The sequence below is a fragment of the Ailuropoda melanoleuca genome, chromosome 1 (genome assembly GCF_002007445.2).
Source record: "Ailuropoda melanoleuca isolate Jingjing chromosome 1, ASM200744v2, whole genome shotgun sequence".
In the NCBI taxonomy this organism is placed as follows: Eukaryota; Metazoa; Chordata; class Mammalia; order Carnivora; family Ursidae; genus Ailuropoda; species Ailuropoda melanoleuca.
In genome coordinates, this window is record NC_048218.1 from 1,955,910 (window position 1) to 1,976,368 (window position 20,459).

General features: G+C 60.8%; 3 protein-coding genes across 21 annotated transcripts in view; 2 read left to right on the plus strand and 1 right to left on the minus strand.

Moving 5' to 3' along the window:
- TRPM2 (transient receptor potential cation channel subfamily M member 2) overlaps positions 1-2,778 on the minus strand; it is a 60,117-nt gene extending 57,339 nt beyond the window's left edge. For 8 of the 14 annotated variants that reach the window (XR_004623488.1, XR_004623489.1, XR_859525.3 and 5 more), the window contains exon 1: positions 2,179-2,299. The gene's annotated coding sequence lies outside the window, so the exon portion shown is untranslated. Of the gene's footprint in view, positions 1-284; positions 354-856; positions 962-1,425; positions 1,564-2,178; positions 2,300-2,639 lie in introns of those variants that run through there. The other 6 variants (XM_034654690.1, XM_034654696.1, XM_034654669.1 and 3 more) reach the window with 6 other exon arrangements.
- LOC105240533 lies at positions 944-9,774 on the plus strand. Of its 6 annotated transcripts, XM_011233169.3 has the most exons (4): positions 2,856-4,433; positions 5,806-5,969; positions 8,124-8,388; positions 8,819-9,774. In XM_011233169.3, exons 1-3 carry the CDS (start codon positions 3,927-3,929, stop codon positions 8,380-8,382), a joined length of 930 nt encoding a protein of 309 aa, XP_011231471.2. In that variant the 5' UTR covers positions 2,856-3,926; the 3' UTR covers positions 8,383-8,388; positions 8,819-9,774. The 6 variants fall into 6 exon arrangements, 2 of the variants coding, with proteins under 2 accessions (XP_011231471.2, XP_011231470.2); XM_011233168.3 differs by having other exon boundaries at positions 8,124-9,774; XR_004623517.1 differs by lacking the exon at positions 2,856-4,433 and adding an exon at positions 944-1,063 and having other exon boundaries at positions 5,842-9,774.
- Positions 9,775-10,610: 836 nt separating this feature from the next.
- Positions 10,611-20,371, plus strand: CFAP410 (cilia and flagella associated protein 410). Its single transcript, XM_019806599.2, has 6 exons — positions 10,611-10,665; positions 13,319-13,365; positions 15,717-15,946; positions 16,813-16,984; positions 17,815-17,905; positions 20,103-20,371. Exons 2-6 carry the CDS (start codon positions 13,337-13,339, stop codon positions 20,232-20,234), a joined length of 654 nt encoding a protein of 217 aa, XP_019662158.2. The 5' UTR covers positions 10,611-10,665; positions 13,319-13,336; the 3' UTR covers positions 20,235-20,371.
- The last annotated feature ends 88 nt before the right edge of the window (positions 20,372-20,459 follow it).

A 20,459-nucleotide genomic window follows, 5' to 3' on the forward strand; every position in this document is an offset into this window, starting at 1 on the left:
CACCCCACAGTCTGAGCCCTGGAAGAGTCTGGAAGCCCAGGGCTGACCGTGACCTTACAGAGTCCCCCCTCCAGCCTTCTCTGAGGTTCTCCCCCAAATCCGCCCATCAGTCTTTCTTCACATTTCCCCCGAAAGCAGCTGTGGTCACCCTGGTTCGCAGTCTGATTCTCCATGTGCAACGGCACAGGGTGTGTTAAGAACGCTTTGAAGGGAAGGACTTCCAAGAAGGCAGGCGCGGGGACGTGGGACAACACAAACGGTGTCAGCGCACGGCCTGCACGTACCGTCGCATGAACCGCATGTGTAGGTGCTCACGGTAAAACTTCACTTTGCTGCAAGTTTGGAAGTGTTTCCTTAAAAGGTAGGAAAACATCCCAAACACAATCAATGGACTGAAAAGTAGAACATCATGGTATAAACACTAATTCTAATAAACATACGGAATCAGGGTAGCTATATAAATGTTTCTGAAATACAAAAAAAGCACCTCTATAAATGTCATTTGGTACCAGCCCCCAGACGGAATGAGAAGCTGTCGCACGGGGAGGGAGCCCCACAGCAGCACCCCTCATCCCCCGGCTCCCACAGTCCAGAGGGTGCCCTGAAAGACGGTGCCCCTGGCGGCATCGGGAGGAGACACCAGGTCCAAACGGAGTGAAAGTACTGAGGACCAAGGCTTATAGCGGCCACCTGGGGCCAGGACCGTGGGAACTCACCGAAACAGGGTCTCCTCCTCACACCCACCCACTCCAGCCCCAAAGGCTCAACCAGCAGACTTCATCAGTGAGGCTATGAGGACAGGCTGGCCAGGGGGCCCCACCACCCGCCTCTCTACTTCTCTTTCTAGACCGTGTACCTACTCCCTGCAGCTCCCCAGGTCAGCGTCCTCTGAAATCCAGGCTGTGAAAACACTTCGAAGACTAAAAACAGCCATACACTAGATGAGGGAAGAAGGAAGTGCCAGCCAACAGCCCTGGGCCCCGTGGTCTTGCGGGATGGGGGTGGGGAAGTTGTGGTCAGAGCCTAACTCCCAGATGGGCCAAGTTGCAGCTCTCCCAGGCCGGTAAGTCGCCCCCCACAGACCTCCCCGGCCTTGCCGCAGCCCAGCGGGGGCCCGCACCCCGCCTGCAGCCTGGGTCCCTGCACTCCACGCTCCTGCCCGCGCCCAGGCCTGCATCCCCTCCCTGGAGCTTGCCCTCAACCCCGCGCCCGCACCAGCACCCCGGCGGGCACCTAGGTCCCTGCACCCGGCGGCGCACGCGCCCTAGCCTGCACTCTGCTAGTGCCTGCAGCCCGATCCGCGCCCTTGGATCCTGGGATACCCTCCTCCCAACCCGCGCACGCTCCCCTCCCCCCCCGCCCGCGCCAGTCCTGCTACCTGTCTCCGCACCCGGGTGTTGTCCATCCCGGCAAGGGAGTGCGTACCTGCTGGGAGCGGGTCCCTGTCCCCGCCTCACTTGCGCCGCTGTGCAGGACCGCCAGCTGGCCCCGCGAGGCCGCCCGCATCTCAGGCTGAGCGTGCGCCCCGCGCAGTCCCCGCCGCCCGCAGCACGCTCTGCGTCACTGGCCCAGAGAGCTCAGCCTGCAGAGTCCCGCGCCAGCAAGAGAGCCAAGGACATGGGGGCTCCGAGAAGCCCTGCTGCGGGGTTCCGCCTTCCCAGAGACCCCTAGACCCGGCTTTTAGGCAGGTGCTTGCCTCCCGAGGGGCCAGCTTCTCCTTGAAAGGCTGGCGGGCAGCAATTCTCCCCAAGCCCTGAACCGCGCTGGGCTGGGAGGGGAGATGGGGGTGGGGGGCACAGGTGGTAGGCAGGGCAGGAGACCCAAGTGGGCCTGGGGCTGGGTGAGCCACCTCCCTACAGGCCTCAGATCCTCCTCCACCAAGCTTCCAGATGCTACCCTTACCCCAGCCCTCCTGGCAGGACCCAAAGCCTGGAGGTCATTCCCAGGAAGGCAGGACCCAGGGGGGCAGGAAGAGCCTGAAAGCTCGAACCACAGAGCACCCATGTGGCAGGTGCCGGCCACGGGGCCCCACAGATGTCTGAACTCCACCCTGGTTGCCCTGGCCCTTCTCAGTCCTCCTGACTGGAGGAACGACAAGGAATTCTGACCCCCCCCCACCAAAAAAAAAGCTGATGGCAGCTTTCCTAAAGGTCCACACTACCCCCACAGGGCTCTCACCTCACAAAGGCCACTGCCCTCTCCTTCCCAGCCACCAGCCCACAGTGTCCCACAGCCACTCCCAGGCCCTGGGCCTCTCTGACCAAGGGGCGGGGGACTGCCAGCTGACCCCTGGCTGACTGGCCACCCTCCTCACTTCCTCCCCTGGCTGTGCTGACCTAGTGTCCAGATTCCTGCCCGCCACATCCTGTACTGGAAGGCCCCTGGCCTTTATCTGCCCCTGCGTCTCCACGACGGAACCAGCCGCAGTGCTGTGGGTCCACGGGACCCCGTCTCACTGTCCCACCCTCTGGAGGTCTCTGTGCAGCTCAGAGGTGTCAGAACCCACCAGAGCCGGTCGTGTAGGCCGGCACTTGAGGGATTTCTCAGGGCGCTGACAGACCTGCTCCCCGAAGCGGTGAGCACCGCGGAGGCAGAGAGCGGACAGCAGTGAGCGTGGCCGCCGTGGGCCTGAGACTCACCTGCGGAGGCCAGCCCGCCTGTCACTGCGGCACTCCGAGCCCACCAGCTCAGGCATTGGATAGCTGCCGGCCCTGGAGAGGGGTCTCAGGCCCCAGGCAACCAGCAGAGGAAGCAGAGACCCACCAGCGTGTGCGGCTGTGTCCAGAGCCCCGTCCACCGCTCCTTCCCTGGGTGCCATCGTGCCTGCGAGCCATCTCATGGACTAAAAGCACACAGTGTGCGTGTGTGTGTGTGTGCGCGTGCACGGGCGTGTGTTAATATTTCATGACACAGACGCGATTGCCGAGTCGGGCGGGCGGCACGGACAGACTGCCGTTTGCTTCCAAGTATCCCAGGGACTCTGTGGGAATGTCGGCTGAGGGGAAGTCATTCACGAATGGGCTGCTGACCCGACATCGGTGCCCGTGCTGTCCCCCATGTGGCTCCTTCCCTTCTAAAGAGAAACCACACATTTCACAAGAAGGCCACGTTCCATCTGCCGGGACGCCATTGCAAGAGCACTTACGAAACATCCTTCCCATAAAAATAAAAAGGCATTTGACCATAAAGCAGGAGCCCGGCAAGGGTGAGTGATGTTGATTGTGCATTGTCTCAAGTTCAGATAAAGGAAATGCAAAGCAGAGGACTTTTTCCGACATGGACAACATGCCTGAGATAAAAAGCTCCAGCAGCAAAAAGAAAACCGCAATCCGTGAAAAAGGGAGCAGCCTGACCGCTTGGCATCGGCTTGCTCTGGTCATGAATAATGCACAGGAGCAGAGCGGCTCTGCTGCGGGCTCCTGGCACGGCTCCGAGGGCCGGGGAGACAACACGGCCAGGGTCTAGGGCAGGGGCTGCAAACTTCTGTCCGGCCACCTGGTAAAGATTTCAGGCCTTTTCGGCCCAGGATCTCCTCTTAATTGCTCAACTCTGGCCCCTGCAGCCGGAAAGCAGCCACTGGCCGCAGGTAAATGGATGGGTGGTGGCTGTGTGCCAATAAAACTTTATTGACAAAAACAGGCAGCGGCTGCGTTTGCAGACCCCTGGTCTAGAGCAAGCACGGAGAGAGGTGGGCTTCCTGCTGGGGACACCGTTGTTTTCCTTCACCTCTTCGTGTCTGAGGTCGACAGACCAGCTGCACTCCCAAACGCTCCTGGAAAAAGACTCCCCATGAGATGCGAAGGTGAACTGGGAGCCACGGTGCGTGGGTGGATACTCTGCAAGTAAGGAGCGTGGCCTCGGCCCACCTGGTCTCTGCAGCCCTCCCCGAGAGCCAGAGCAGCCTGAGTGTTTCTGAGCAAACAGTGATGGGGACCGAGCTGGAGATGACCCCGGGCCCCACAGGACCTCTCCGGTCACCGCATGAGATGAACACACAGGCCGCTCTTCTTTCTGTGGTGAGCCTCGCGGATCTGAAACATGCCTGCAGCCCGTCCTTCCTGACCTCTCTCAGCGCCAGCCGGGGGCACCCTCCAGCAGAGGGGTCAGCAAGGTTTATTCACTTAGCGTGCACCCTCCATGCCAAGAACCACACCACGCGCCCCACGCACATTTGCGGTCCTCACAATGTGACGTGCCAGGAAACCTTCTCATCCCCATTCCCTGATGAGGGATCTGTGACTCAGGGAAACGAAGAACCATTCCAAGGACCCCTGACAGGGTCCAAAGGCACCTGCAGACCCAGCATTCATCTTGCTCAGCCCATCCCCAGGCATCTCCCGGAGCCTTACGGTGCCCAGATCCTGTTTAGGGGCAAGGGCTCCGGAAGAACGGGAGCCCAGGTCTCTACGGGAGAGTGGCATCGACAGCTTCAGGTTGTGTGTCATAAAATCTGAGGAACTCAGCAGGGCAGGAGCTGGGGAATAAGGGGAGTCAATGTCAGGGAAGAGCAGGTGCAAAGGCCCTGAGGTGAACTCAAGTCTGTGTGTTTGAGGAACAACAGGAAGGCCACTATGGCCAGCAGAGTGTGCCGGGGGACTATGGCAGGAGATGAGGGGAGGCAAAAGCAGGGGACAGACCTTGAAGGGCCTCCTGGCTGGGAAGCAGTTCCCTTTCTCTGACACAATGTTTTTTGGGACCCTGTGCTGGTGGGTCAAACCACCATGGGCCCTCAGACCACAGTGCTGGCTGAGGCTCCACAGGCAGGAAGGGCAAGCTCAGACCCAGAATGTGTTCGTTCTGTGGGAAGGCATTGCTGTCCTGTTCCTTGCAGTGGTACGTGGCCTCTGCCTGGGCCTCTGTGGCTGTGCCCTTCCTGATCCACTCACAGGCCAGACCCGGCTCAGGACAGATGCCGATGGACACCAACTTGCTAAGGACTTTCCCTCCCAAGCTGTCCAGCGCCTCGTCCACGGTGGATGCCCTGGTGGGCCTTAACGGGGGGTAGGAGGATCTCCGCCCTGCTGCCCACTTCCAGCGTCTCTTCCAGATCCCCTTGCCTCTGGTTTTCCAGTCTTCCTCCCCCTGGGCCCCCACCAGAGCATCAGGCCATTCCAGCCATGATTCCACACATACGCTAATGTCAGCATTCGTCCGCTCCCCCACAGAGCAGAGAAGCAGGTGCTCCGTCAGGGGAGCTGGTCCACCTCGGGCCTCATGCACACCCAGGCACGATGGGGCTGGCTGCCTGGTCACAGTATCTACCAGGGCTTCCGAAGTGTGGACAGCCCCCACTCAGATGGCACAGCCTTGCTCCAGAACACTGTGGGGTCTGCATGGTGATTTTCCTACTGAGGCTTATTACCCTCCCCCCACCCCTGTATGGCCCACACAGCAGGCTGCCTGCACCCCAGAGGCCCCCAAGTCGAGTGAGGGGCTAGCCCTTGATGCCCCACATTGATCAGTACGTCACTGGAGGGGGTGGACCCTGGAAGGCCACCCCAAGGAGCCTGCACCTGAGGGCTGTGGCCCCAGCACACCCAGAAGCCGGGGAGAAGCTGTTTCCCACAGGATCCTCTGGCGGGGTGGCTCAGGGCACCCCCAGCTTAGGAGCCCAGAGCCATGTGGAGTTGAGGGCAGTGCCTGGCATGGGGCAGCGGCTCAAGGGGGCCCCCACTGGTCCTGCCTTGCTGTCCCCTGTGCATGAGGGACGGCGGGTCGTCTCCAAGGTGATAGGCTACAGTGCCCAGGCTTCCGTCCCTGAGCTTGTGTTGAATCTCTCCCCCTCTCTCATCACTCACTCTCCAGAGGCCATGTGGTAACAGTGAAGCTTCCTGCCCACAGCCTCGTGAACAAGCTTGGAAAACCCCACTCGGGTCACCAGAGGTGGCAGCCCCGACCCACAGCTCGACCTCTGCAGAGGCCCCAAGCCAGGCCCCCAGCGGCTCCCAGACCCCCACCCCTTGGGAGCGGTAAGATGGTAACGTCTACAGTTGTGAGTTGCTACATCTGGGGCTGTTTGTTATGCAGCCACGGATAACCGATACAGCTGGAAAGGTTCGATGGTGGAACCGGGGGAGGGCAGACGGAGGGAAGGGGAAGCTGGGGCAGAGCCTGGGGCAGGTCTGGGTCATCACCTAGGCCCTGTGTGGTCAGAACACCGTGGCCAGCGGGCCCAGCGTGCAGTCTCCCTCCCAGGGCATCGAGGAGAGCACAGACAGCAGCTTGTTGCCCTCAGCAGTACTCGTGAGAGGCAGCCCCCCCCACACCAGCGGGTGACTCCCCACAGCAGGGAGTGCTGGACAGCACCCCCGGAAGACTGGGCAGCAGCTCCGGGCCAGGCCGAGTCCTGTGCTCTCCCGGGAGTGGGGCCCACGGGGAGCTCTGAGGCCGGTGGCCCTCCAGCTGTGCACCTAAGCCCCAGGGGTCTGCCTCTGGAGCCCCCACCAGTGATAGGCCAGGGCCCATGCCCTGGGGCGGGGCAGCTCCCCTGCAGAGGGCTGGTTTCTGGGAGGGTCTCAGCTGAGAGCAGTCTGGAGGCAGAGTGGCTGAAATACAGAGGGGGTGAGTCCCCAACATAACTGGGCAGGAGGAGAGCAGGCAGGCCTGGGGACGGTCCACCCCGGGGTCACCTTGTTAGCTAGTGAGTTTCTGCTGCCATCGGAGAAGCAGAACTCATGCCTAGAGGACGTTCCACCCTCCACACCCCAGGACCTTCCTCTCTGCCCCACGGTCCAGCCCAAGTGCCCCAAACTTTCCCCTGCGCCTCAGTCCCTACCCGCTGTGGGGCAGGCTCCCAGAAGAATCCTGAGCTGTTGGGCTGTAGAGAGGATAGCAGGCCCCTACCCTGGGTCCTGGTCACCCCTGCTGGAGGAGTGCCATCCCCAAAACTGCACAGGGCCCCAGGACCCAGGCAGAGAGATGACCGCACTTCCAGCCCCTGGAAGGCCCTCCCATCCCCCTCCAGCCCGAGGACTTCAAAGAGCCCTAAGGAGTAGGCGCTGTCGCTGTGGGTACCAGAAAGGCAGCTTGCGGGAGTTCTGGGAGAGCCACGCAGGCCTGGCATACTGTACTGGCGGAAACGAAGTTCAGAACTCAGCTCGGCTAGAACTAGAGGGAAGGGGGGTGGAGGAAGGAGACTGTGCTCTTGTACCCAGGGCCACCATGACAACCCCAGGGCACCAGCTGCATGACCACCCTGTGAGCAGACCCCAGACAGACCGCTGAGAGAGGGGAGTTTCCCCAGGAATAAGGAAGTGTGCGCAGGGGACACGAGGAAGGATGTGGTGGCCAGCCAAAGGCAAAGTGCATTCGGGCTGTCATCTTCCCCGCAGCACCCACCAGCCCGAAGCAGCGGGTTCTCTTTTTCTCGGATGTTCCTCTGGGTCACCTCCCCTCCCGTCCTCCCATCGTGCACCTCGGGCATGTGGCTCAGGCCAGCAGTCTTCCTTGCAGAGCCAGGCGTAGTGTGGGGTCACGGTAGCACAGGGCAATGCCAGGCCGGTACCCAAACATGCACCCAAGTCACTGAGAAAAAGCTTTCTTGCTGCTGGACTTGAGCAGAGAGTAGACGGCATCCGACGTGGGCAACTGAGGGCTGGGAGGGTGGTAATGAAGACTGAGGTCCTGGATTCAGCCCCACTTGAAGCCACTCCCCTTGGCTTCTCGGTCACATGAACCAACGTTTCGTTTTCGGTTTAAGCAAGTTTATGTTGCATTTCTGCCTGTCAGGTTCACTTCTTGGAGCATGAGGAAATACGAAATGTGTCACAGCTTTACACAATTGTGGAAGGGAGCTAGGGACATGGAAATCCAGGAAAACCCGGAGAAATGCAGGGGGGCAATAAGCAGCCCTCCCCAGGCAGGGAGGCAGGTGCCGAGGAGGGAGCTTGCAGGGAAGCTGGGGAGCTGGGCAGGTCCAGCTCTGCAAGTGGGACCACAAGGGGGTGGATGGAGAGGTCCGTGGAAAGCAGTGGCCCCTTCAGAGCTCTGCCACCATGAGTTTGCAACAAAGGATGCTGGTGGCGGGTAGGGCGGCTGTCGGGCAGAAGAGACACACTTCGGGGAAGACCCCTGACCCCCAACCCCATTCTTCTGCCTCCGTCCATCTCTCCACTTCTGCGCAGGACGGCCTTCTCTGCTCCTCTTCCACCTTCCAAAGTGCATGTGAATGTCCTGGAGTTCAGTCCTGCCTCGAGCTACACAGGGAAGGGAATTCTGGGAATGCGCCGTGACACAACCCAAACCACCACAATTCTACTTATCAAATCCTCACCTTACAAGTGTCACCTGAGTCACCGGGATTGTCAACTGGCTCACACCCCAGTCACCCTTTTGAACAGCCAAACAGAGGTGGCAGGGGCTGAAGAGGCCCCCAGAGGCTAGAGAGCTGTAAGCACAGTTTGCCCCCTTTCCCTCTGTGCGGGTGCCCGACAGGTGCCGCCCCTCCCCTTCATCTGAGAGGTCTCCCGCCAGAGGCCCAGGCTGCCTGGACTCAGGGACGAGTGCTTCCTGTTCCCCAGTGATTGGCGCAGGGAAATCCACACACCCTGAACCTGAGGGCCTTGACCTACTCCAGGCAGACCTGCAGGGTCTCCACACCTCTTTCCCCTATCACCCCTATCAGCTACAGAAAACCCTCCGGGTGCAGCCCTGTCTTGAGAGCCGGGGTCTGTCTCACAGCCCTACCTGGCATGGCTCACACCCCACCTGGACTGGTCCCTTTGCCTGGACCATACCGGTCCGGGTAGGAGGGGGAGGGGCCACCTCAGCCGGGGGGGGGCCAGCAGGGCCAGCAACTCCCAAGCCCTCTTCCCATCAGCCACCGGCCCACAGCCACAAGATACAACATACAGCCACGAGCCTGCTCAGTCTCCCCCAGAACCAGTTTCTGCGGACATTGCTTCTGTCTGCTGGCAGCACCGTCGTCCACGGCGTGGGCGGACTCTCTGGATACTTCTACACACCCCTCGGCTCAGCCTGCTCTTCACAGCCCTGGCAGCCCCTGCTTTGTCCCTGTCACCTGATGTGGCTTTCAAGTTGCGACAGCCAAAAGCCCTCTGCAAGCTCCCATAGCCTGGGCCTCCTGGAAGCTTCCTGCCACTCTCAGTGAGGCTGAACTCGTGTCTACATTGCTCTTAGGTCAAGCCTCATTGGTTACATCATTCTCTGCCTGCTTGAAGGCTAAGAACTCAGAATGCGCTGCTCTGAAACCCCTATGCCCCCAAATCTTACGCTGACTCAATCATGGCCGCCCTGAGCACCCTCCCGCATTCCCCAGCCTCCTGACCATCCTATTCCTGAACTGTTTCTTCCGTGGGATGGCCCCACAGTGCCCCTGCAAGCCACTACCCGAACCTTGGCTTTCTGTGACTGCAGGATTCCACCATGAGAGATGTTCTGTCCTGCCCTGAGACCTGGACAGGTCCCCAGGGGCTGCTACCAAAGCCAGTTTGAGAGCTCTGACTGGCCGTGTTTGTGAGTCTTCTTTCTCTTCGAAGAACACCAAAGTTCTCTGTTGCCTAAGGAGACTCACACACTGTTTTGGGGGGCCCCCTCACCCATGCCTTGGTAAGAGAGCTCAGAACAAGAATCTGACTGATAAACCACTCATGGCACGCCGTGGCCCATGGCCTGGCAAAATACAGCACGAGGACACAACTCAAAGCAACAGCAACTGTTAAACTACTGTGTGTGAAATTCCCATGTTGTCTTTGTAATACAAGGGGCAGGGCTGAGTGGGACGGGAGATCCTGCAGTAAAATCCTGCTCTCTCCCATTCAATCTCCACGTCTCATCATGTCACAGGGCCCTTGTCCAGCCTGGTCCTCCACCAATCTCAGGTGCCCTGGGAAAGAAACCTCTGTCTGACCTCTGTTCAAGAAAACATTATTCTGACACCCCTTCAAACAGTAAGGCAGACTTTATTCAAGACTACTGCAATAAGGGAGAGAGGCTGGCTTCGACTCCAAATACAAAGAGGACAAGTGGGGTTTACAGCCAAGGAGCAGGGTTGGGGGGGGGCAGTGGATGGAAAAGTACTGAGATGTCACGGGGAGGGAGTCTTGCTAAAGGCAGGCCAAGATGATCAGACGCCACTTGGGGGATGAGGAACTTAATCAGCTAATGGGGGTGATCAGACATCAGGGGTGGACGCAACTCAGCAGGCTTTGCTGAGACCGGGCTGGGCAGGCCACAGGCGGGACAGGGGCTTAGTGGAAAAGCTATCAGAGGAGGACGACTCAAGCGGGGTCTTGTCACCTCTACCAGCTCCGAGATCCCAAATGCCGGTCAATGTAATCTGCACCCCTGATAACCTTTGATTTCTAAAAGGCTTAATACTTGTAAGGCCACCTTTCCTTACATGTTCAAGGGGAGGGAGGGAATCTACACAGCCCTAGGACTGTCCCCGATAGTTTATCCAACAGTTTAAATCGCGGTTACTCAGGGAGTCAAGAAACTGTCACCTCTATCCTCCAGGCTTGGGGGTTCGGGGCTCGGGGGCTCAAAGGCTGGGGGCTGGGGTCCTCGAGGGATCGGGGCTGGGGAGTTCGGGACTGCGGGGGCTCGCGGGCTCGGGAGCTCGGTCGGGAAGAAGGTCCTCATCCGGTCCGCNCTGTCCCGGGCCAAGGCCTCGGAGCTGCACAGCGTGCGGAAGCTCAACTGCTGGTGAGGACGCAGAGGCCGGGGCCGTCCCCGCCGTCCGGCGCTCGTGCCCAGGCGGAGCGGCCCCGGACCCGCACCTCCGCTCTGGGCTGGGGGGCGGGAGGGGCCTGCGGAGGAGCCACAGGGCGGTTCGGGGTGGAAGGGAGCAGGCGCCAGGGCCCCACAGCCGGCGGGAGGTGCTGCACAAACCCAGGTGGCCATTGCCAAAGATCTTTCCAGAATGTTTACCCGCTCTGGGTTGTGTTTCAGACGCAGGCTCCAAACATGCTGTCTTTGCTTGAAACAGTGGGGATTGTCTTGAAGTCTCCCTGTCGGCCTTCTAGATAGCATCAGTGAGGCAAACGGTTCCTTTCTGGAAGGGTCTGTTTTCTGACATTGCGGGTCATTGGGAGCCAAGCCTACTAATAAGGTGGGAGATGGAGGTGATTAGCACGGGTCCTAGTGGGGAAGATAGAGAGCTGAGACTCCAGAGTCTGTGACTGAGTCCTGCCGGGGAAGGGCTGTCCCCAGGTGCCTCACTGTCTGGGGGAGGCGACAGGACAGGATACAGGAGCTTGTGGGTCCGCGGCCAGGTCTGGCTGGGCCGAGGAAGGACGGACGCACTTCAGGAACTCCGGAAAGATCTTCAGGTGTTCACTGGGGACTCAAGGCTTCACGCATCCCTGTACACTGGGCAGTGGAGCTGGGGTGTGGGGAGCTCAGTCCCGAGCCCGGCCTTCCTCCCGGGAAGTGTCGGCAGATGGACTGCAGAGAGCTCTGCCTGTGGCACTTCTGACATTTGGCCCTGACACTTGTTCCCAATAACGCTGCTCTTTGTTTTGCATGAGGTGGCCAGGCTTTGTCTGAGCAGAGAGAGACAAGGGCCCTGATTCAGGCTCTCCAGCGTTTGTTTCGTGAGCTGCATGTTCAGCCTTTGAACTTGGCCCCTCACAAGGACTTGCTTGTTCACTTACATCAGTGAGGGACATTGTCGCGCCTCGCCACAGCCTGGGAATGAGCGGATCTTTGTGTCCTCCAAGTGGACCGGCTCTCCCGCTCCGCAGTCTGAGAAGCGTCCCTCAAGCCCTGAGCGTAGAGAGCTTTGTTGCAAATAGTCCTGCAACAAGTTTTGACACCTTTGTCCGTCATCTGGACAGGCTGTCCCTGACTTTGTCATTGATATCATAGAGTTTTAGTTTGTAGACGTTTGTCGTTAATTTTTGGAATTTTTGTTTCTAATATTTTTTTTACTCAACTTTAACAAAATTAAAGTACGTATGTCTTTCCTTTCCCTAGGGGCAGCCGCCTCACAGATGTAAGTATTACGCTGGTCATCTCCCAATGCTCTCTGGTCCCAAAATTGTATCCTGTTCCCCAAGAGGATCTCTAAATTTGCAGAACTGTACACATTCAGTTCAGCCCCTAATCTGGTACTTGGTTCATTTAGCAGTTTTGTAATGTGGAACAACGAAGGAAAGAGATATTCCAAATGCCTGGGTTTCTTTCCAAGTTCCTTTAAGTGTTCTCCTGCCAATGAGATGCTCCATGTTCCAGGTGTCACGGAGGAGGGAGCAGATCCAAAGTTCAGCTGGGGAGGAATGCCAGAGGGCCGGCCTTACTTCAGGAGAAGTGTGCTGTGCTGGGAGGCTTTTCTCACTGGTTCCTGGGCTGCGGGTCACTGAGGCTGCTCACTTCCAGCTCCTGCTCTTGCTGGGATCCAGTGCTGTGCTCCCTGCCACCTCCAGGGCGTGGCAGGAGGGGATGGGGCCCAGGATGGGGGTCAGGGAGAAGAGCCCTGCACTGAGCTGTGGGTCTGTGAACAGATTTCTTTCCCTTTCTCTTGCTCCTAGAATGAATGTCCTTGACTTAGACAGGGATCGTGTACCTGTCTTTTCTTTCTTTCTTACTTTTGTCACTCGAACTGTACCTTTCCTTGAAACCAGAGCCGGAAATGCCGCTGAGACACTGGGCTATCCGGAAAAGCTGACTCCACCTCCTGTTATAACCAAAACGCAGCACATCCGCGCAGCCAAACCAACCCTAAAAGAGCAAAAATGCTACCGTAACAGAAAACAAATCCTTTGCACATGTGAAGCATTCTGAGCAGCCCGTGAGCCTGTTGAGGTCAAGGGCCTCGTCTGGCTCGATGCCTGGCGTGGCAGGTGCAGAGACACTTGGGGACGGCCCCGCACATGGGCCTCACAGGTTAGGGAGCCGTTGTGGACCAAGCCAAGCACCTTGTTGGTCTGTTCCCCTGAATTGACAGTATTAAAATGGTGTGAGATCCAGTCTCAATCCTGTCTCTCTGTTGGCCAAGCCCTCTCCCTGTGCCTCAGGGACAGCAAGACAAAGGTTCTCTGTCCAGCCTAGCGGCCACAGAGGTCCCCTTACCCGAACGTCTTCTGAGGGCATCGAGGGTAGGGATTCTGGCTGCGTTTGATGGCACTGAGAGAGTGTGCATGTTTCTGCTTCGGGTGAAGGGAACCCGAGGACAGCGCAGTAAACTGAGTATCATGCAGAGCCCATGTGCTCTCGCGTGTGGCAGCCCCAGTGAGGCGAGGGCGCGGCTCTGGTTCGGCGGGGGAGGCGGGGCCGTGTGTGGCGCGCCCCGAGTCTGCGTTGGGCTGGCGGGGAGTGCCCGGCGGAGCGTGCCCCATCAGCCTCCTTTCCTTCCTAGGTCTCCATCTGCCGGGAGATGCCCAGCCTGGAAGTGATCACCCTCAGGTATCTGTGCGCCTGCTGTGCTCTGTCACGGGGCTGGTCTGCCTGCCCGTCTGGAGCGGTACCTGGCTGTCCCGCTCGAGCACGCTGCTGTGTCCTTGCCCACCCTCACTGTGATTGTGGGTAGCAGCCCCCACGTGATGGCGGCCATGTCTGCCCCCAGCGCCCCCACCACTTCTGCCGTCTCGTTCTGGCGCTGCCAGGAGCTCTGCCCACGTCTCGGTGTCACATGGTCTTTCGTTGATGATAGCTACCTCTGCCAGGGGTGTTGGCATCTTAACAGACTAGGGAAACCGTGCACGAACCAAATGCGGCCGTTAGGATTTCTGGCAGCTGGACAGTTTGGAGAGCTGGGGGAGGGAGCATCGTCCTCTGCCCTTGAACTCCCTCCTGTCCCCTGGGGACTGAAGGAGGGAGCCTGGGAGTCACCACTGCTTGCCAGATGCTGGCTCTCCCACCTTGGGTAAGGCTCAGCTCTCTGGGCCTCAGTTTCCCTCTCTGTAATACAGACATAGCACCAGCACCTGCCCACGTACGGGCAGCGAGGAGTGGGTGCAGGTGGGGAAACAGAGTGCTTGGCGAGCGTGCACGTGTCAGCTGCCTGTGTGTCATTGACTTGTTAGGATTATCAGTGACGCTGAGATTTGAGCCCAGAGAGCCTTCCCTGACGAATAAATGGATTGCCTTTCATTCCTGAAGATAGGTATAGCTCGAGCCCTGGCTCTGCCCTGCTTGGGGGGATTTGGGGCAAGTCGCTGGGCCTCCCTGAGCTGCAGGATCTGTCATGCTCACAGCTCAGAGAAAGGACGGGAGGCCCAGTGCTGTTGGTGGAGCTCAGGTGTCCCATGCCTGCGTGGCTGGCTGCGTTGGAACCCAAGTGTAGCTCGCTGCATGAACGCGGGGCACCAAGTCCTTTCCTGGAGTGCAGTCACTTCCCTTGGGTCTCAGAGCCTCCCCTGTAGGTGGACTGTTTCCGTCTGTTCTGGCCGCTGTCACAGAATCCTGCAGACTGGGCAGCCTGTGGACGGTAGACGTTGTGTCTCGTGTGCCTGGAGCTGCAAGTCGAAGATGAAGGTGTTGGCATTTTCAGTGTCTGGGGAGCCCTCTTCCCACTGGGGCCTTGCGTGGGGGAAGGGTGAGGGAGCTCGGGGGCTCTTCCGTGAGGGCACTGGTGCAGGATGAGGGCTCCCCGGCCCCTCCAAACTCCATCACCTTGGGGGTTAGGTTTCCCCGTAGGAGTTTGGGGGGACACATACTCATGCAGCGACAGTTAGCCCAGTGGACCAGCCAGAGGATGGCAGGCTGGGCACAGGCTCAGGCCTTCACAGTACACCCCAGCCTGTGCCTCGGACAGCTTCCTCAGACTTGGAGATGGCAAAGCCTAAGTCCTGCTCTGGGTGCAGTGGTGTCCGCTGCATGCCCGGCTCTCGAGTGAAGCAAGCCGTGTGCCAAGCGCAATGCTGCACACTGGCAACCGCATTACTAAGTGGGACCGCCGCTGCAGTGCCGTCCCTAGGGAGGAATTAGGATGTGGCTGCCCACACCAGTGCAGCCTCCAGCAGAGAATGTTCTAGATAGGTCTGGCCCTTTGGGCAGCATTGCTTGGAGTGCCCCCCCCGCCATGCCCTCCAGCGTGCAGGGGGCCTCAGTGTCCCCAGGTCTGCGGAGGAGGACTGTCCCGGCCTGCGTGGGGCTCCCATTGGGCATCGCAGTCCTGGGCACCTGCCCTCGAGCTGAGCACGCGTTCGCGGTCCTTCTGCCTTCGTGGAGGTGGAAAGGTTTTCTGCTTGTGTCCATGTAAACCTGGAGGGTCTCTGCCTGGAGGCCCGGACGATTTTCTGTCTCAGAGTGTTCACAGTTCTGAGGAGCAAAATTTAAACCCACATACTCTATTTCTCCCTAAGCGTGGGGTTGGGGAAGTTGGGCGCTCAGTCCTGCCTGACGTGGAGCTTGCTTGCTGTGTTTGCTGTGGGTTCTTCCGGCCGCTGCCAACTTCGGGGCACAGGGACGTTCCTTGGTGGCCGGGTTCCCATCCTGCGAGGGAAAGTGAGACCTCCAACTTCCAGTTGACCCCACGAGGCCCGAGCTGAGCAGGAGGCCAGGACGCTGCTCGTGTTTCCCTCCCGAGGGGCTTTTCGTCCTTACACTGTCCCCTTTGCCCCGGGGCGGGGGGGCTGGGAGGGGTCTTGTTGACCTTCACTCGCTCCTGCCGGTTCTGACCCCCTTCCAAGGAGACGGCAGATGGGCCCGACCCGGGGGTGCTCTTCGCCCGTGTTCGCAGCTGAGCCAAGAGGCGTGGTGTGGTGGGGTGCCACCCTCAGCGGCGGGGTGCTAACCGTGCCGTCCCCGTGCAGCGTCAACAGCGTGTCCACGCTGGAGCCGGTGAGCCAGTGCCGGCAGCTGAGCGAGCTCTATTTGCGGAAGAACCGCATCCCCAGCCTGGCGGAGCTTTTCTACCTCAAAGGCCTGCCGCGCCTGCGCGTGCTCTGGCTGGCGGAGAACCCGTGCTGCGGCACCGACCCCCACCTCTACCGCATGACCGTCCTGCGCAACCTGCCGCACCTGCAGAAGCTGGACAACCAGGGTAGGCGTCAGCGCCGCCCACACCCTGCGCGTTCCTGGTCCTTCCAGATGCACAGGGGCGCCCGCCCTGTCCCCCGGGCTGCTCCTCGTTTCAAGAGTGTGACCGGATAGTGACGCCCCAGGCACGGCCCCACGCAGGGCTCGGGATCGAGGGTGGCCTCGCACTCCCCACCCGCCTCCTGTCTGGACGCACGGTTGCTGCCTCTGCTTTGTTCCTGCTTAGGACTCTGCTCCAGACGCTTCGAGTGGCCTGGCGAGCATGTGAGCGGGTCTGGGCGGGCTGGCAGCATCCGTGCTGGCCCCCCATGGCCCTACACAGATCAGGGCGCCCCCATGGCCCCCTGCCCTCCCAGCGCTGGTCCCCTACTGTTTGCCTCTTCCTGTTGGAGGCCCGAGGGCGCCTCCCTGCAGCTCTGACCCACTCCTTCCCCACCCGTTCTCCAGGGGCTGTGCTGGGTTCTGCGAGGCCACTGGCACGGCTGCACCAGTCCCTGGCCACGCGTGCACAGCTCTTTCCCCCAGAAAATGAGTGTAATATCAGTTAGCGCAGAGAAATGAAGCCATATGGGAGTGAGACAGACTCACACTGTGTACTCTGTTCCTTTTTAACACTGGCCTTAATTCGGCATTTTATGAGCACTTGCTTGTAGTGGGGGCTGGAATTCAGATATGTTCAGCACGTGCCAGGACAGAGAGGTGACAGGCGGATCCCAGCCCTGCTCTCGAGGGGCTGGCCAGCCGGGCGGACAGACGCACACCTCTTGTCTACAGCAGATGTGTCGGGCGTGGCCGCGATGGCAGAACCGCGGTCCGGGGGGCTTCTGTAGGGGTGAGTCTTCTCTCATGCTGTTGCCCCCCCCCCCGAAGCCGTGACCGAGGAGGAGCTGTCCCGCGCATTGATGGAGGGAGAGGAGGTCACAGCCCCCAGCGGAGAGGGCACGGGGAACGGCGGGCCTGAGCTGTCCTACGCCCTGAGCGCCACGGACACTGCTGCTGAGACCCAGGAGGCCTCGCTGAGCTGTGGCGAAGAGGAGACCAGGTGAGCCTGGCGGGGGCGGGGGCTGAGGGCCTGCCCCTGGGGTCCTCCTGTGGAGTCGGTGGACCTTCCTGGGGACGGAGGGAAAGGAGCTGCCCGTGGTGGTTCTTTGCCATCTGTGGCTCTCAGTCACCCCCAGCCCGCTTTCAGCTCTGCGTCTGGAAGGCTCGGGGCCCGGGGCTTGTGTGGGTATGGAGCTGGCCCTCATGGCTGGAGCAGCCTGGAGGTGGGGCGGGTGACGTGGGCCAGCAGGCCTGTGGGCACTGCTGGGCCCAGCACTGCAGTCCCCCTTGGGAAAGCCACATGGCCGTGGCCAGCTGAGCTGCCGTGGGGCAGGGAGGAGTGTGTGGCCCTGAGGAGGGGCCCTCCCTGCCCACAGCACTGCAGACGTGGCTGAAGCAGCCTCTGGGGGCAGACTGCAGACTCTCACAGATGTTTCTGAGCGGCTGTGGAGCACAGGGAATGTTGTAGAAATAGTCGAGCCCAGTGGAGCTGTGAGGCTGCGTCTGCTTGGCAGCCAAGCCAGCTGTTCTGTTTGCCGTCAGTGCAGGAGGCCGTCCGGTTGCTGCCCACCGCTCTGTGTTCCCATTTGTGTGTTCAGTGCCCCCAACCCTGGTGGGAGCCCAGTTGCAGCGAGGGGGCTCCTGGGGGGCCAGAGAGATGTGCTAGGCCAGAAATCCTTCATCCCGCCCGTGCAGTGCTCCCTTCCTCCAGAAGCAACGTCACCAAGCAGCAGTTTGCCTTCCTCACTGTGCTCTGAGGCTCTGGGGTCAGAAACAGGGCCCCGAGCAGGTCAGGCCTCACCCGCCCTGTGCTCCCCCTCCTACCTGCAGCGTCCAGAGCCAGCTCGGCCTGAAGCCACATTCCCGGGACCGGTTTCCTTCCTTCTCCCAGAGGGACGCCGCAAGCAGTCCCAAGAACAGGGTGAGTGTGATGGAGACAGCCCTGGCTGGAGGCGGCCGCCACTCCCTCTGCCCAGAACGTGGAGAGTGCGGGTGGGGGGACAGGCTGCGGACACCCGGGGACTCACCGAGCCGGGCCCCAGAGAGCGGGAAGCTGGCTCTGACCTGCGCTGGAAGTGATGCATTAGAGGGGCCTTCTGCGCCAGCAGAGCAGTAGCAGCCCCGGGAGAGAGGAGACACTCCCCACCCCGCAGCCTGCAGGCAGCTCGGCACAGCACGGGCCTGGGTCCACCCCGGGAGAGAGGAGACACCCCCCACCCCGCAGCCTGCAGGCAGCTCGGCACAGCACGGGCCTGGGTCCCACCCCGGGAGAGAGGAGACACCCCCCACCCCGCAGCCTGCAGGCAGCTCGGCACAGCACGGGCCTGGGTCCATCCCGGGGAGAGAGGAGACACCCCCCACCCCAGCAGCCCACTGGCAACTCGGCGCAGCACTCAGGGGCTGGATCGTGCCGGCCAAGCAGGCTGAGCTGCAGGAGGAAGCCTGGGTCCTCTTGGTGTCTGGCCCGGGGGCGGGAAGGCAGCTCCGGGGGCACCTGGAGCTGCGGTGGGGCACTGCTGGCAGGGAGGCCCCCCTGTCCTGGTGGGGCAGCTTCCGTGGCACCGCAGCTCCTGTTGGTCCCTAAGGAGTAACAGATTCAAGAAGTGGGTTATGTGGGCAGCTCCGTCAAAGATGCTGGATCTTTCCAAGTGTCTGCCTCCTATGTCATATTCTAGTCTGTCCTGGGGCTTGTTCCCCTCTTGGTCACTGGGTTGGCTGTCTGATCCTGCCTCACACCCAAGAGAACAGGGGCCGTTTCTTCCCATGTGTGACCTCATGGGACAGGAAGAGCAGATTCCCTGTGGATCCCCCAGCCAGCAGGACCGGCTTCATCAGCTGGAATTGCTTACATCCTGAGTGTGAGCCAGTTGTTGGCCAAAAGAACGGTGTCACCACCATTAGCTTGGCCCAGTGGGGACTTGCCTCCTGATGGGAGGGGGGCAGCCTGAGCAGAGCCGGCGTCGTTAAGGGAGGCCCCTGACCTGAAAAGCCTGCTCCCAACCCCCGGCTGCAGGGCCCGACTAGAGCCATGGGACCAGCGAGACTCACACGGGAAGGGCTCCACAGTCGGGCCTGGGTGCTGCCAGCATCCCCTTGAGGAACTTAAAAGCTTGTGGGAGGCACGGAGGGGGATGGACGGAGGCCCTGTCCTTGGGGAGGGCCAGCCTGCCCTCTGGGAAAAGCGTCCCCCGAGAGCCGCTGACGGAAGTGACTGCAGGCTGTAGGCCAGTCTAGGCAGCCGTAACTGGGCCTGTGGCCCGTTCCCTGCACAGGTCACCGTCTCCTGCGAGGTCCATGCACATGCTTCCCCAGCACCTTTCAGGAGGCGCCCCCCTACACCACCCCCGGAGCAGGTCAGCCTCTGCCGGCAGGGCGAGGCCCAAAGCTCCCTCCTCTGCAGAGCACCAGGGGTGGGGGGTGGCCCTGAGACTGAGTCACTTATCCAGCTCGGTGCCTGCCATACACGCAAACCGAAAATCATCGAACCCACTGGAGCGGGCACAGCTCCTTCCGGCCACAGAAAGGAAGGCCCTGGCTCTACGTTGAATGTGCATTGTGGCTCGGTCCTCCCACAGAAGGTCCTGCAAGACTGAGTGGGAGGATGTAGATGGCCAGGGAGGCCATGCCGGTATAGGGGTGCGGGGGGAGCAGGACCCTTGGGGGTTAGCGCCGTGGGGCGGGCAGGGCCTCTGTTGCCGAGCCCCGGTGTGACCTGAGCAGATGTCACATTGCTGCCGTGTGCCTCAGCTCACACCCAGCTCTCCTGTCACCTCACAAGAAGAGCCAGCTCGAGTGGCTCCCACGTGCACAGTCCTCTCTTGCGCCAGAGCGGACAGAAACCCCATGCACACGCATAACACGCATAAGTGCGCGCACGTGTGTGTGTGTGTGTGTGTATGATCACATGTTCCTGAGCGCTGTCCTGGGCCACTCAGCCCCTTCTCATCCCTGCTGTGTGACGGAGGGCCAGTTGCTTAGCCTCTCTGGGCAGTTCCTGCACTCAGCTGCAGCTCCGTCTGCCTGAGTCTGTCCATTCTGCCCTGGGTTGCGTGGCAGGCCGCTCGCCGCGATATCCCCATCAGGGTGGGAGCGCTCAGCCAGTGACTCTCTGCCCCCAGAGCAATGTGCTGACCGCCGTCCTGCTGCTGCTGCGGGAGCTGGACGCCGAGGGGCTGGAGGCCGTGCACCAGACCGTGGTCAGCCGGCTCCAGGCCCTGCACAGGCAGGAGCTGCAGGAGGACGTGGGGTGACCGCCAGCCGAGCTGCCACGCCTTCCTCCCGTGACCCCGTGCCCAAGCACCGGGAGATATGGGGTACCTGCCGCAGCCACGCCGCCTCTGGACCCCGGCTGAGTCCCGACATGCGGGCTGTGTCCCAGGAAGCTCAGGCCCGCCTGAGGAAGCCAAGCCCTCGGTGTGGAGGGCGCCCTGGCAGAGAGCAGGAAGGGCGTCGGCCACCGTGCTGGGTGCCTCCTC